Source organism: Xiphophorus couchianus, chromosome 6 (genome assembly GCF_001444195.1).
Source record: "Xiphophorus couchianus chromosome 6, X_couchianus-1.0, whole genome shotgun sequence".
NCBI classification, from domain to species: Eukaryota; Metazoa; Chordata; class Actinopteri; order Cyprinodontiformes; family Poeciliidae; genus Xiphophorus; species Xiphophorus couchianus.
The window spans coordinates 19,291,690-19,307,116 of record NC_040233.1 but is presented as its reverse complement, the minus strand read 5'-3'; the positions used below and the strand labels follow the sequence as shown (position 1 = coordinate 19,307,116).

At 38.7% G+C, this 15,427-nt stretch overlaps 1 protein-coding gene across 2 annotated transcripts; it reads right to left on the bottom strand.

Annotated features, from left to right (window-relative positions):
- Window positions 1-2,359: 2,359 nt before the first annotated feature.
- Window positions 2,360-5,490, bottom strand: neurod6b (neuronal differentiation 6b). 2 transcript variants are annotated; one of them, XM_028019475.1, is made up of 3 exons: window positions 5,113-5,490; window positions 4,853-5,032; window positions 2,360-4,759 (listed from the first exon to the last, which is right to left on the bottom strand). In XM_028019475.1, exon 3 carries the CDS (start codon window positions 4,722-4,724, stop codon window positions 3,741-3,743), a length of 984 nt encoding a protein of 327 aa, XP_027875276.1. In that variant the 5' UTR covers window positions 4,725-4,759; window positions 4,853-5,032; window positions 5,113-5,490; the 3' UTR covers window positions 2,360-3,740. The 2 variants fall into 2 exon arrangements, with proteins under 2 accessions (XP_027875276.1, XP_027875275.1); XM_028019474.1 differs by lacking the exon at window positions 4,853-5,032 and having other exon boundaries at window positions 5,113-5,489.
- Between the last annotated feature and the right edge of the window lie 9,937 nt (window positions 5,491-15,427).

Here is a 15,427-nt window from a genome sequence, read left to right as displayed (position 1 = left end):
CTGACTGATTTTATTTTCTCTTCTTTTTTATGGCATAAGCTTATCTAATTCAAATTGACAGTTTACTTCTGTACATTTGATCTGGGTTTTTTTTTTGTTTGTTTGTTGTTTTTTTTTTGTATGGTGCCTGGAGACATTTGTTGTGAATCTGTGCTAAATAAATATATTGAACTGAATTGGATCAGGCTGATCTCAACAGTTTAATTTTCAAACTAAAGACTGTGAGTAGAACCTGAAAAAGTTGTAATTAACTTTTAAATTTTCCAAATTTGAATTTCCTGTTTCTGACTTTGCTGGACCTTTTTACTTGCTTAAAGGATTGAGCAGGATTCCACAATATTAGGTTGTTTGTGTTTATAAAGTGTCTCTGCACTCTCTCTGATTTTCATACATCACAGACACAAGTGCGATCCCAGGTGTTAGAGCAACAAAATTAACTGGCAGGGTTAGATATTATCTCTGATATTATTTTGTCTATTTAACTGTCTTAAATACTGACCTTAAGTGAGAAACTGAAGAGGAATTTCAGTTTTGGTACCCAATTGATCTTTTAAACGTTTCCCCTCGTTATAATGTCAAACCTGAGTGCATAATTGTGAAGTGGAAGAATAAGCAACATCTCAGTGACAGAACATAGCATGGATTGGATATATGGGTATAAAAAGCATCTCATGACCTTGAAGCCTCACCCAGGACTCTAAATTCCATTTAAGTCTGGACTTTGACTGGGCCGTTCCATATTCATATGAATATGGTTACAAATAATCTGTTAAAAAGGAGCTCTGACATAATTTTGGGTTGTTTTCCTGCTAGAAGGTGAACTTACACCTCAAGCTCAACAGGTTTCCCAACAACATTGCTCATTATTTGGATCCTTCCATCACCAACAGATTGAACTGTCAATGTTTAAGAAAGTCATCCTCGTAGTGGGAATGATGTGTTCAAAGGGACGTTCATTGTTAGTTTTCCTCCTAACACAGCATTTAATATTTTCCCTCTGACTGGAGCGTCTTGGGATGTTCTCTGAATAACTTCCCTTGTCCAACCTGTCAGTTTAGAGTTACTGTCTTTGGTTTGCGATAAGAGCTGAGAATATTGTTTTATAACCTGACCTTAAACTCCTCTGCAACTTTCTCTCTGGCCTGTTCTCTGGGTTTCTTGGTCTTCATTATGTTGTTTGTTCACTAGAACAAAGAACAGCTGTATTTTCCCTAAGATTAAACTGCACACAAGTGGGCTCTATTTACTAATTAGGTGTCTTATAAAGACAATTGGTTGCGCTGGATTTATTTTTTTAGGAGTACTGAACAGAAGGAGGGCTGAATAAAAATGCACACTACAACTGTTAGACTTTCATTTAAGAAAAAACAAAAACATTTTTAAAGCCATGTAACCTTAACTTTGCAGTTATGCATTACTTGTGTTGGTTTATTTCCTAAAATCCATTAAAAGTTTGGGTTTGTGGCTGAAATGTGACACAATGTAAAAAAGTTAAGGGATACACAATTTAACAAAGCGGTATAAGCTGTTAGTTAAAAGAATGTTGAACAAAATTGCATTATATTACGAAGGAAGTTCCCGGGCCAGAAAGTTATGAGTATTCGCAATCTTTCATGACAGAACAATGTTTGCGATGCAACATTAAACAAAGTGATCGTCAACGGCACTTTTGTTAGATTAGTATCCCTTAACAATCCCGTGACGCCACTGAAAACGGCCGTTTTGAAACGCTTAGAAAATCACCCAGAAAGAGCAACATGCGGATAGCTCCAGACACGAAAAGAGCAGGAACGAGCAGCAGACAGGAAGGACTGCTGATCGTTTCTGTTCTCGAACACATCGCTTGTCTTTTACAGCAGTAATGTTGTTGCCTCCGGGGATTATCAAACCCACTTGGTTCCAAACTGGGAGGATCAACCAACCGCCATGAGCCGCGGTCTGGATGACATCCAACACCTCCTGGGCGCTTCTGACACAAATCAGCCATCTGATCAGCTGGAAGTCAGTCAAATTAGCGACAAATAAAAACGGAAAAAGAGAGGCAAAATAAAAACGATCCTAAAAAGAACAATGAATGCCAACTTATAATTACCCAAAGTGTCTATGAGTTGCATAAATTCGAGCGTTTTAGCGGATATATATAAAAAAGAAACATTCAAAGTGCAAATCTTATGGGCCTGCGCTGCCGCATTCTGAGTGGTATTAATAAACATAAAATAAAAGTAATGGTTTTATCTTAATTTATTTTCCAGCTACTATTGTTATTATTATTTTCTTTTTTTTCTTAATTGCCATCTGCTGTCGATCATTGCCACAGAAAGCTGAGAATCTGGGCCACAACATAAAGCCTCCCACATCCTCTTCTTTAATTTATTCCTTTATTTTTAATTTATTTATTTTTATTGCGACAAAACACATCACAAAACATTAACACATTACTTCACGAATAATTCGATCCATAACGGGTTTCCAGGAGTGCGCGTCAGTGTGAAGAGTTTGTGCGTGCGTGCGTGCATGTGTGTGTGTGTGTGTGTGTGTGTGTGTGTGTGTGTGCGTTTCAGGAAATAAATTAGATTCATCATCCAAGCATTCGGCATCCGATTACAAAAATTAACAGGATTTATGAGCACGGTCACCAACATTGTGCAGAAATATACGAAGTGCATCACAGTCGCTCCACGGGAAAGAAAAGTTCACATCAAGCAACCGAAAACTTCCCCTCCGTGGTTTACTAATGGCCACTGCCTTTATCATTTTCTCCCCCCTATTAAGGCATGTTACATTTTATTCCAGCTGAACACAAATGTGATTTTTTTTCTTCTCCCCCTGTCAGCTGCAGTGAAATTTTACAACAATGCAACATAAACGAACTTGAAATTCACATAAAACTTTACATTGTCGTTTTACATTATTTTTAATATATATTATTCACAAAAAACAAAACGGACTTAAATTTTTTTTTAAAAAAAGTAAATAAATACTGGGGGAAAAAAATTACATTCAGTTCGGTACTGTAAAAATGACCCGACATATAGGAATGAATTTAAACGTGACATTTTCCGCCTTTACTTTTACCTCCTTGACCTTCAGTTGACCTATTTTAAGTCCTAAATTATCTGGTGTGTTTGTAAGAATACATTTCTAATAAGCACTGATTGCATTTGGCAAGATTGCATAGCTCAATTGAAGTTTTGTTGAAAACACAGATTCTCTTAGCTCGAAACATGTCTGAGTCAACTACCCTGATGAACTGAAATCAATTTAGCTCTTTTCCCCCCTTTCATTTAAATCGTTTTCATATATAACAAACTATGTTGGGTGCAATCAGCTATATCCAAAAAGTGTATAATTACCAACATTTGCTGCACTTCCATGAAAGGAAATAAATTTAAACACTACACTGCAACTGTAAGAAAAAGAAGAGAGAAAGAAAGAAATAAAAAGTAAACAAGTTCGTGTTTCGTCTTAAATTTGACTTGTTTGGAAACAAACATGTAGCACCAATTTATTCAAACTTTGTTTTCCCTTTTTAAAAAACGGGGATCTGAAGTATTTAAGATAATAATCATTCAACATAAATTAAAATAACATCCAAACTGCTGCTTTTACAGTTAAGAAGTAACTTTAAACCCCCAAAATGTGCATCAGCATCTGAGTTTTTTGTTGTTGTTTTTTTTTACTTTTTACTTTTGTGCAGAGAAATTTGCATCTGAAGTTTGCACTTTGTCCCATGTGGTGAATTAATTGTGGTAAGAGCCGTTGACTTCCCCCTGCGTTTGGAAGGACTGACTGCGGACGTGCAGGTCGTAGGGGAAACGGGCCTCTGGGGAGACTCGGTACATTGAGTTAGATGCGAGGGCCGAGCGCCCTGGCGCGCCACAGTAGCGCACGCCATAGTGGCTGCTTTTCCCATAATCTTGCGGGTCGTCGTGTTTTAGGGAAAAAATTCCATTGAAGTTCATCGGGGGGCTCAGCTGGCCGTCAAAATGCGGGCTCCCACTGTCCGGGGACGGGTTCTCGAAGTAAGTTTCGTAGGCGCTGCTGTAGCTGTAGTGTCGAAAAGGTTTGGAGGCGGTGTCCAGCGCGCCGCCGCTGTGGCCCGGGGGCGAGTTCATGTCCGAGCTGGTGTACGAGTACATAGCTTCGTAGGGCGACCTGCCCGAAAACATCACCTCTCCATTGTGATCCGTGAGAAAATTTCTGGCATTCAGCTGCAAACAGCCCGCCACCAAGTTGGTGGTAGGCTGAGATAATCCTTTGCACAAAGTTTGCACAAAAGCGAGGAGGTCCGGTCTCTTCCCCGCGCTCAGGGTCTCTGATAGGGCCCAGATGTAATTTTTTGCCAGTCTTAGCGTCTCGATCTTGGACAGTTTCTGAGTTTTCGAGTAGCACGGCACAACTTTGCGCAGACTCTCCAGCGCGGCGTTCAAGCCGTGCATTCGGCTGCGCTCCCGGGCGTTGGCTTCATGGCGCCGGAGTTTGGCCCTGTCCACCTGCTCCTTGCCGGGCCTCTTTTTCCGCGGCCCCCGTTTCTTCTGTAGCCCGTTCTCGTCCTGGTCGTCCTCTCTTTCGTCTTCCTCCCTGTCGGAAAGGTCGTCCTCGGCCTCCCTCATCATCTGAGGGTCGGATCTGGCTGTGGGGCGTTGTTGTCGCTCCGGCTGTTGCAGGCTGTCAGGCAGGCTTTCGCGGGGATAGTTGGCACCAAAGCGCGGCTCACACATCATATGAGGTACCTCGAATGGCAGTGTCAACTTATCTCCTGCAGGAAAAAGAAAAAAAAAAAAAAGTGGCGACGTAAATTGTAAGAGCAAAATTCAGCGCCTACGTCTTTTGAAGGTTGTCAGTTAATTACCCTGTGAATGAGTCCTCCCAGGAGGAAGAGGAACAAATTGGCAAGCGATGCCGATGTGACTGATGTCTTTTCAAAGACACTCAATTCACAATGATCTGAAAAATGTTTTGGCCCTTTTTACTGCATATTTTTGGGCAGTTTTACAAAATCCAGCCCCGTGTTTTCTTTCTTCAAATTCAGCTGAAAAATAATGAATTAACTACTTACATTAAAAGAAATATTAATAAAACACACACAGACACACACCCCATCATACCCACCTCTGGTCAGCATGTACTTGTCCTCATGGTCCCAATTATCGCCTCTGAATCTCCGCTGCAGCGTCTTCTTCTTTTTTTTTTTTTTTGCAAAACTGCACAATTAAACCAGCCAGAGCTCAAACCCTCCTTTCTCCTCCTCGCTGCGATCCGCTCTCCCCCTTCCTTTCCTCTCTCTTTGAGGAATGACACTCATGCCAACACCGGGTACCCATGCCATCTGCCGCTGACGTCTTGTGGCAGCCGAGACCACGTGTTCAGCGTCCCGTGGGACCCTCCACTCCGCACCGATCATCTGGCAGCTCCGGTAAAAAGGCACCGGGAGGCCCACGTTTACCGTCAAAAACGCAGACCGGAGAGGGATAACGACTAATACCTGCTTCTCACTCGCTGTAAGAAAGAGGAACTTTATTTATTTATTTATTTATTTACTTGGGACAAGGGTGAACAGGAAATGGATGGATGGATGGATTTATTTACTTATTTTGTCTACGAAAATAAGATGGAATGCGTAAGGATTTACAGGCATTCTAACAAGTAGACAGATAAATGTTTAATAGAAATGATTAGTTTCAGAAGTCTTCTGTTGATTGGTGAAATGAAAAAAGCATGATAGATAGATAGATAGATAGATAGATAGATAGATAGATAGATAGATAGATAGATAGATAGATAGATAGACAGACAGACAGACTAAAATAAATTAGATTATTAAACTGTCCATATTCGAAAATATAGATGCTTCCCACTTTAAATAATCAATTAGCTGTAATTAACCACATTTTTGGTTTAATTTCATTAGCCACAACCAGGACCTGTCTAACAACAGGAAGTAGGCTAAAAGATCTGAAGAAGCTTTACACCAGTCAGATAAGAAATACAGTTCTTGGCATCTATTAGTCTGAAAACTGCAGCAAGGTTATTTCTAAGACTGGCTCCAGCAATCTGCCAAGAGAGCCATTTTACACAATTGACAAAATATGGAAAAGGTTTGATTGGCTGCGCTTCCAAAGTTACTGCAACGATTCATCCAAGAGGTCACAAAAGAAGCCAGAATATCATCTAAAGCCTCATAGACCTAATTTACATCTGTTTGTGTCGATGTTCACGACTTAACAATAAGAAAGAGACAAATAGATGCAAAAATTGCATGCAAAGGAGAGATTCCTGCTGGATAAGTCTGCTGACCAGAAAGAACAATAAAATCTTGCTTAGATTTATCAAGAGACATTGTTATAGGACAATTTTATGTGCACTGGCTAAATAAAAGTGGGATTTTTTAGAAGGTGTGTCATGTTAGATCTGGTTGAATGAAAGAAGATTTTGTTATGACAGAGTAGATGACCTGCAATATGGCTGAATTAAAACAATCTTTCAAGGAAGAGAGGGCGAAAACTCCTGTCTGATATTAAACATTTTTAGTATGCAGAGTTTGATGGTCTCGACTGGAATTTTTCAATGAATGTAAAATTAAATGAATGAGTCTGAAATTTAGCTTTTCGACTACAATCGCTCAAGTTGGGTTTGACTTGAAACAAAGGATGTAGAAAGGTATCTCATACCTACAGATAAACATGCATCTGTGATGCCAAAGGGCTCATTCTCTTCTATATGTTCCAGATAGGTTGGTAGAGAATATGGCAACATAAACTCTTTGAAATATCAGAACATTTTGAATTTAGCGCTCTTTGACTCTAACAGTCAAATAGTAAACATTTATTGACCATAAACAGTTGCTGATCTGAAGATTTCATTCCTAGTTTTTCAACAAGAAGTTATGGAAATGTTCTTTACCATCTTCCCCAGTCTGCATGCTGAGAAGACGGACAGAGATGGATCTTCCTTCAATTTAGTGACCAGCTATTAAAGAAATGGGCTCCAGTGTCACATTAAAATCCAAACAATTGCTAATTTTTTCTCCTTTTATCTGTTTTAACTTCCATCAACTTGGGTGACAAAATGTTAATTTGATGCCTAATATCCCACACCCTGATACATAAAGTTCAAATAAAGATATAATCAGCATCAATCACCTGTCGGTGGTCACGATATTATGTCTGTTGTATCTTCAATTGTAGATGATGGATAGAAGAAACCTCTAGGATTTTTTTTCTATGGAAAAAAGAGACCTACAACCTACATATTCCATGTTCCAAAAAAAAAAAGTGAAACAGACATTCTTTAGAAATCAAGGAAGTTTTCCAGCAAAACTATTTTAGTTGAAATTGCCTTAAAAATGTCTCATAAGCAAGTTTGTTTTTTGTCTTAATTTTTTTTTTCAGCTTTATGCACAAGTGATTAAGAAAATTCAGCAGATACTTTACAAGCACAGGATGGTGTGAACATAACAGAGGAGCGTGCACGGTGTTGGTTCCTTACCATTATAGCCATTAAGCACACCCAGTGGAAAAAGACACAATGGCACGCTGCCAAATCCTCGCTGGGGCACAGCTGGCACTCGATATGGGTATATGCACTCCTCAGTTATGTGGAACACTCACATACACAATTGCAATGTGTGCCTGTGAATGACCTTGCTGCAAGGAGAATCAATTAAAGCAACTTATCAGTCTCTCTTGTATTGGTTATCGCAGGGCATCGATCACAAGTATGAGTCAGGCTGCAGAAAGGTGGCTGGCGTGAGTTCAGGGCACCTTCAACAGTGACAATTAGGGCATGCACAGAACATGGTGAATGTTGCAACGTTTCATCTAATGCATGCATGTAGACAGTTGTATCTAAACACATGTTAATTGCACATGTGGTTCTATAAAAAAACCCAAAACAAAACAACAAAAAAAATTAAAAGCCAAAGCAAAACGGCCAAAAAGTGTCGCTTCATTTCTGCCTCCCCCCCCCCCAAAATGTTTCAGCTGGTCTGCTGGTCGTTCTGGTCCACTACACACACACACATGCACCCCCACACGCACGCCCACACACACACACACACACACACACGGATACATGCTGAAGAGTCAAACTCCCCATCTCAGACTAATCAGTTGACTGCACTAATTGCAAATGCAAATATGCAAATTTATATTAATTAATTACTCCACTAATTAGTTCTCTTGTCTTTTCAGGTAATAAATCATGGTGTGGTTGAGAGAGGAAGAGAGAAAGCGACAGGACTGTGATCTTTTGTCTGCTAAAATCCTCGTCTCAGCTCCGAATCTGATCCGGTGATGCTTTACGGACAGATTTTATCAAGCTGTCATCCACAGAGACTTCTTAGCTTAACTTTCTTTTTTTAATCACACCTCCAGCTTTGCTTAATTATTTCATTTGATATTTCACATGTTGTACTTGAAGGGTGGAAGCATTGTAATTTGGAAGGTATAACAAATAGCAGAGGTTGGTAAATCAGGGAGCCTGGCTGACAGTTCTTGCCTGTCAGCTTTTTTAATTATCACATTATCAGCTTTTATAGGCACAGTGCGCGGTGCAGAGCTGCAAATGAAGGCGCCACACATTGCACGCTGAGTCGAAAGCATTTCTCAATTGATGTCAGCAGTTAGAAAGGATCCGTGTCTGGATGATGAGTGCGAGGTGATGTGGTTAAGAGGACGGTAATGGTGTGGTTATACAACAGGATTCTGTCCAACGTTTAATTTAGAGTCACATCTCGTGGGTTAGTTCTCTTTCAGAACCAATATACGAAGCAACTCTAAGTAACACCGACTCCGTAATGAGCCCTGCGACAACTCTCGCTATTTATATTACACCGCCTTCAACTGAGCTCCATGTACAATTAACTAAATGCTAAACACAGAAGCTAAATGAGGAAGTGCTTATGTTGTGCCACATACAAGTGCAAGCCATTTATTTTGAGTACTTGTGGATACCCAAATGAACACTTCAGTTGTTGTCAATAATAATCTTGTTGTCATGGTATAAAGCTGTTTCCAAAATGATTTATTGTTTGTTTTTTTGTTGTTGTTTTTCTCAACATCCATCATATGTTGTTTCCAAATCTCTGACGTTTTGTTCAAGGAATGCCTCAAGTGTGTGTAGTATTTGTTCTCTTTATCTTCATGTAACCACTGATGAGTAAATAAACAAACAACAAAAAAACTACAACAATGAAGTTAATAAGCAAACGTTACTATCTGCTTATATAGGATGTGGAAAACGGGAGGTTCTGGAGAGGAAGCATGTTTCTGTGTATCAATTACCTTACCTATTGCTTTACGGTAACATTTTCTGTACTGATAGCAGGATAACAATAACAATTGCCCTGTCTGTCACAAGATTGATATCTTTAATAAAGCAAAATAAAGGACATTTCAATAATTTCAAAGAAACGTTTAGGAGAAAAAGACAGTGAACATACTAGAAACAAAAGAAGCGAGTAACCATTGCATTGGTTCATTGCATTTGAACTTGGGAGTCAAAATATTTAAGCTTTAAGTGAAAGCTGTTGAAAATCTGACTTTTAACACCAGAAGTGTCCCACTTGAAACAAGGTCACAATCCAACTTTTCAGGTTTGAATATTAAATATGTTTTGGCTGCAGCAGGAAGCGTACGTTTAACTTCTTCTAGTTTGCATCTCATGAACTTAGTTTGACACACAGTATTATTGTACATTAGTTGAATCCATAAAACACTGCACAGGTCACTTTGTTATGTGTGCCTGCTTAGTTGCTTGTTAGCACAAATAGCAAGTCAGCCAATCACATGACAGCAACTCATTTCATTTAGATCTCTAAGATCTAGATGACTTGCTGTAGTTGAAACTGGTGAAGAAAGGGGAAGTGACTTTGAACGTGGCAGGATTGTTGGGACTAGACAGGCTGATCTGAGCCTGCTGACCTACCGGAAATTTTCCCGGACAACAAACTCTCAAATTCATAGAGTATTGTTTAAAAAAAAAAAAAAAAAAAAACACAATAAAATGTCTTGTGATTTGCAGTTCACATGGACTTTGCGCTTACTCTAAATATTTCATGTTTGAGAGTTGGGTGTAATTTCTCAAAATGTGTATTTCAATGTGACACCTGTCTACTATGACTATCATATGACATCATTATTATTTATGAAATACATTGAGTCATGTTGTGGCTCATGTACTTCTATTTTTTATGCATTACAATTACTGCACACGTTTTTTCAGGCGTATACTGTATAGCGTTTTTGTTTGAATATGTATACGAATTCCTTTACTGTGAGGTTGAGGTTTGTTAAAACATCTTTTATGTAGGTGGACAAAGTTGTGTCTTTCTGTTCATTATTAGCTATGAGAACTGAAATATGTCTTAGGAAAGGCCACATCCTTGAGTCTAGAGATAAATCATTTTTGGGAGAATCCTTTGTTTAGAATAAGTTTCTTGTTGGTTTCAATCGTTCCTCACATGCAGCCTGGTGGACATGCAAAGGAGAGCTATGGATTGAGGGACTGATTACCAGAGGCCAAGTCCTACACTGGTGTCCTCCAGCTGTGCTTTTCTACCCAATTAGAACCTCCATATGCTGCCCCACTCAGCTGCTGAGTGGCTGCACCTCCCACCCACACAGGTGGAGCATTGTCTGCTCCTTTTTGTGTATTTTGTGTGTGTGTTTTATTTGGTTGCTGTGGTCTGCTAATGCAAACACTCTACAGACAGGTGAAGGGATTTTCTCCAATGTCCACTCAGCTTGGTTCCCAAATGTCCAAAACGTGTAATGCAATATGTCCCTGTAAGATCTATTTCCATTCTGCGTGTGATGGCCCAATCGTGCAAAACTCTCAAGTCTGTTTTCTCACACTTACATTTACTCCGGCTGTTGCTGCACCTTTGATAACAAGCAAACAGGTATTTAGGTGGGTGGCGCAGAAGTGCTAATAGTATTAAAATATGGGAGCATGAATAATGGATATGTTTGTGAAAATGTATAATGTAAAGATGTTAGTCCTGTTTTCAGACAGAGACGGGATGCAGACGTGAAGCGTTGCTGCAGGCGCCCGTTTCTCTTTCAAAGCACAATCTGTTTGCACTCGTTCAAAGTGCCTGTGACAATCTGCTGTGGAAGAATGTGACACTTCCATACACAAAGAGTGATAAGATAAATAAAAATGTGTCACATTTCATATTTAAGTGAGAATCACATCTTCCCTCTTGTATAAGCATGGGAAGACAATGGATATATAACGGTGTAAAAGACGTGAACCAGGATATTGATAAAATCATGATTGATCATCATTTCTCCAAAATACACGAGACCCCACGATGCAGCCCACAGGTGTAGGATTATCTGGTTTTACTAATCTTTGAAGACAAGAAACAAAAAGCCTACAGCTGTCAATTTTACTTGAAGATGCTTTTTTTGTAATTACTTTTACACATTAGATGGTAGCGCTGAATCCACTTTTTCAAATGCTGAGTTGATTGATTGGGCTGAGATTTTATTTTCTCACATTATCAACACACTGAGTGTTAATAGGAGCTCAGTTTTCCCCGTTTCTCTTTCCTTTATCTTTGACTTAGCTTGAAACTTTTAAATCACTTTTCAAATACATCATGGCAATTCATTTTCTGTTTTTTTTCTACTTTGAGTTTCTATGTCTTAAGAAACACTTGAAAACGAAAATATAGCACACTGAACAAAGACTAGCCCTCTTAGAAACCGTTTTGTTTTTTTAAATTTATCTATGGAAATAAACTATGCAAGCCATATGTGAAAAAGTAATTGCTCTCCTATCAGTTGTTTGCGACACGTGGTAATGAATATTTTAAAGTGTTTTGCAGGGATTTTCACCTACCATTTTTTGTTGAACAGTTTTAATTCGCCCATTGAGAGTTTAAGCATGAATGGCCACAGAATCAGACTTAAGCCTAGACTTTGACTAGGCCACTCCCAAAATATTTTACTTGTGATCTTTGAGTCTTCAGAAGTGGACTGGGTGGTATGATTTTGGACAAGGGTCCAAGAGAAAGAACTCCCACCTTCCAAAAGGATCTGTGTTTGGTTTATCAATCAGAACATTTTCCAAAAAGTTGTTGGGATCTCCAAATTATTGGACCTTTGTGTTTGTTTTGGTTTGCAGAAGTTTTCACTATGGAACCAACTGACCCATGTTTGCAATTTTTGCCATTCATGTGTGTTCTATGTTTTCTTTATTTGTGGACAGCAGCTCTGACTATGAATAGTTTTAGTCCCAAAACCTTGAAAAGCTTCACCAGAGTGTTAGAAATCACCAACTTAGTTGTTCGTCTGTTCTTAAATTTCTTTTGATCTGGGAGGGAAGTGATGTTTTCTTTTTTCTGTCTTTCTGCCTGCTTCATATTGTCAGGCAGGATTTATTTGAGAAAATTCTTTATTTTTCTGGGATCAATCAGTCATGGGTGTAACTAGTGAAGTGGGCAAAAAAAGTCTGTTGATTAGAATAATTTAATAAGGGGGCAATGACATTTTTACACTAGACCCAGGTTGGCTCGGATCGGGACTAGCCTCAATGAACTCAATAATAATAATTTAAACATCGCAACTTGTTTGTAAAGGTCATCTTTGCCTGATATAAAAATTTGTTTGAACCGAAACATTTAAGTTTGGATAAAAGACAGAAACACTGAAAAGAACCAGAACCCGTGAGAAAATCTGTGGTTTATCACAGCACTGTAAAACTAACCTAGAATTACGTACAAACCTAAAGAATGAACTGTCAACCCTTTCAAAACGTCAGGTTGACTCCATTTTATTTGGACTCCTTTAATCTTATTTGCTATAAAATTGTGAGAGTTAACTTAACTTATTGAAACAATATTTTGCAAACCTTGTATTTTTTCTGCCTTTCTTATAAAATGATCCATTTCTTTCCTGGTTTTTCACTAATGATGCCAGAAAGCCTCGAGTCAGGTCACATTTATCTGTCACAGAAACACTGTAAGGGTTGCAACAAACATTTACTCTATTAATTAAAGGCCCTCATTTGTATCTGCTTTAATCAGTGGCTGATTTATTGTTTTTCTAATGAAACTGACACACACAGTGAGTTTCAGCAACACATCATACATGTCTGTAACTGCTGAACGCCTGCCTGCAAATTTGCCACATAAACTTACAGTAATGTCAGTGCTCACAACTTGTTACGCCGTTAATCCAAATGAGCTGCTGCCAGTTTTGCGGTCAGGGTCAGGTTGCTGCTATCTCTCTAATCATTGCAGCCACAGAGTCTTTCAATGCAAATCTTTCACTGGAGACTTCAGGGAGCCCAATGCCCTCAGCCACTTGCATCATCTGCTGCGTGTCACAATGCTGCAGCCATGATGGGCGTCTGTCCTGCCCCCTGTGCCCACCTGAGGGGGTTACAGTTGGCACCTGACAGCCTTCCAAAAAAAACTCAGAAAAAAAAAAAACGAGCCACTTGGCTGCCAGCAGAAATAGCTTCTTCCTATTCGGAGGTCGTCCCCAGTCAAGAGGAGGGAAGCTTGGCTCTTTAAGTGTTGGGCCGATTCCCAGACTCACAAGCAGCTCGAGCCGTAGGGCCCCTTTGCTTCTGGGCTCTCGATCAGTCACTCTAAATGCAGCTCTGTGCTCTTTCCAATGGATAGACAGGGTTTCATTTTTATTAAACAGCTTGATATGCAGTGTCTATGTTACATGCTGTATCAAGTGGCCGTGTGTGGTTAAGTGCCGACAACATGTTGTCGGTTCTGCTTTAGTTAGGGGACAATTTCCTAAGAGGCCACATATAAGGGTGGAAAAGGGTGTGATAGTTTATTGATGCGCAGCTTGACTTTAAAGAGGGAGCAAACAATGTATCGACAACAATATCAGATAAAAGATGCAAGTAAATAAAACTCAATTAAAAGGTTACCTGAGATCATAACGTCACTACAGAAGCACATTTCATAAAACACAAAAACCGTTTTAAATAAGATACAAACCAAACAGAAGTTTGAAATTAAACCATTTTTTACATTTGTCTGTTTGGTGGATGTTTTTGTTTTAAATAATGTCACAGAGTCTTAAGATTTTTATCTTTTGTTTTGGCATTTAATTTGTTTTTTATTTCTTAAACATTTTCTAGATCTTTGTTTGATTAACAATGATATTTTATTTGACCTTTATTAAAACAGTTTATGTGTTTCATAATTTTATATTTTTGCTCTAAAATATGATTGACTGAATGATTCAATTGAATAATTTTATAAATCACTGTTACAAAAAATCTGTTTCAATATTCAGAAATGAATCATTTCTATGATAGATGATATTAAATATTTTGTCACAAATATATATATTTTAACACATTAAACACATTGTTTATATAAAAAATAGCATCTCTACATATAAGACAGCTGTTATATCCCATTGCCTATTTAATTTTAATACAAAAACGTCATTCTACTCAATTAAGCATCGATAGGGTGATCACCTGAACCCAATGTTAATGCACTTGAAAGGTGTAGCTAAAAATTAGGATTATTTCATTTAATATTTATTTCACAACTCTCCCTAGATTCAAATAATTTCATGTTTTTTAAACATGGATATAAATATATATATTTTTTAAATTATTTATTTCTCCATTTTTGCTAATTTTTTTATTTCACCTTTTGCAAATGACAATTTAGAATCAGGGAAATGTTTGTAGTAGGTTATAGAATAGAACAAAATAGATCATTTCACTCAGGATATAGTCATAAATTGTAAAATGAGAATATCAAAAACTTTTGCACTTTTAATTTTTTAGAGCGATGTAATTATAAATTCCAGCTGGTGTGTGCTGCTGGACAAGATACATGTTTTAGGCCATGTTGTGTCACGCTGCTTCTGTCCAGTGCCCTCAGAGCAAATCTCTCTGCAGGTGTGGCTGATTTCTTTTAAATGGAAGAAAAAGCAAACTGATTAGCAGGTCCAGTTAAGATCTGTGCAGCTTTTTTCCCGCCAGTGGTTGTGTGATTAAATCACACGAAGCGAGTCTCAAGGAGCAGCTTAATGAAGGGACAAGCTGGTGAATGCCTCTGCGCCCTCCTCCCCCTCACGTCCTCCTACTCTCCCTCCAACGAGCAGCACTGGAGCTCGGCCCAAGACTGGGACATCAGGCTGGGTGGAGCACGGACACACACACTCACACACGTAAGGACCTTGTTTAATGCCGCTTAATGTACTTATTCATCATTTTGTCATCTAAGAAAGGAACAATTCGAATACAGGGGATCTAAACATACACGTTGTGTTTTCTAGGTTTAAAAACTTATGACTTACAGCACACACACACAAACACATGAAGCCAGAGAAAGATTGACAAAATGATGTAGCAGACTCCACAGGACACATTTTCTATCCAGCCACCCTTGACTGGAGTTAATACAGCAAAGAAACTCATTTACACA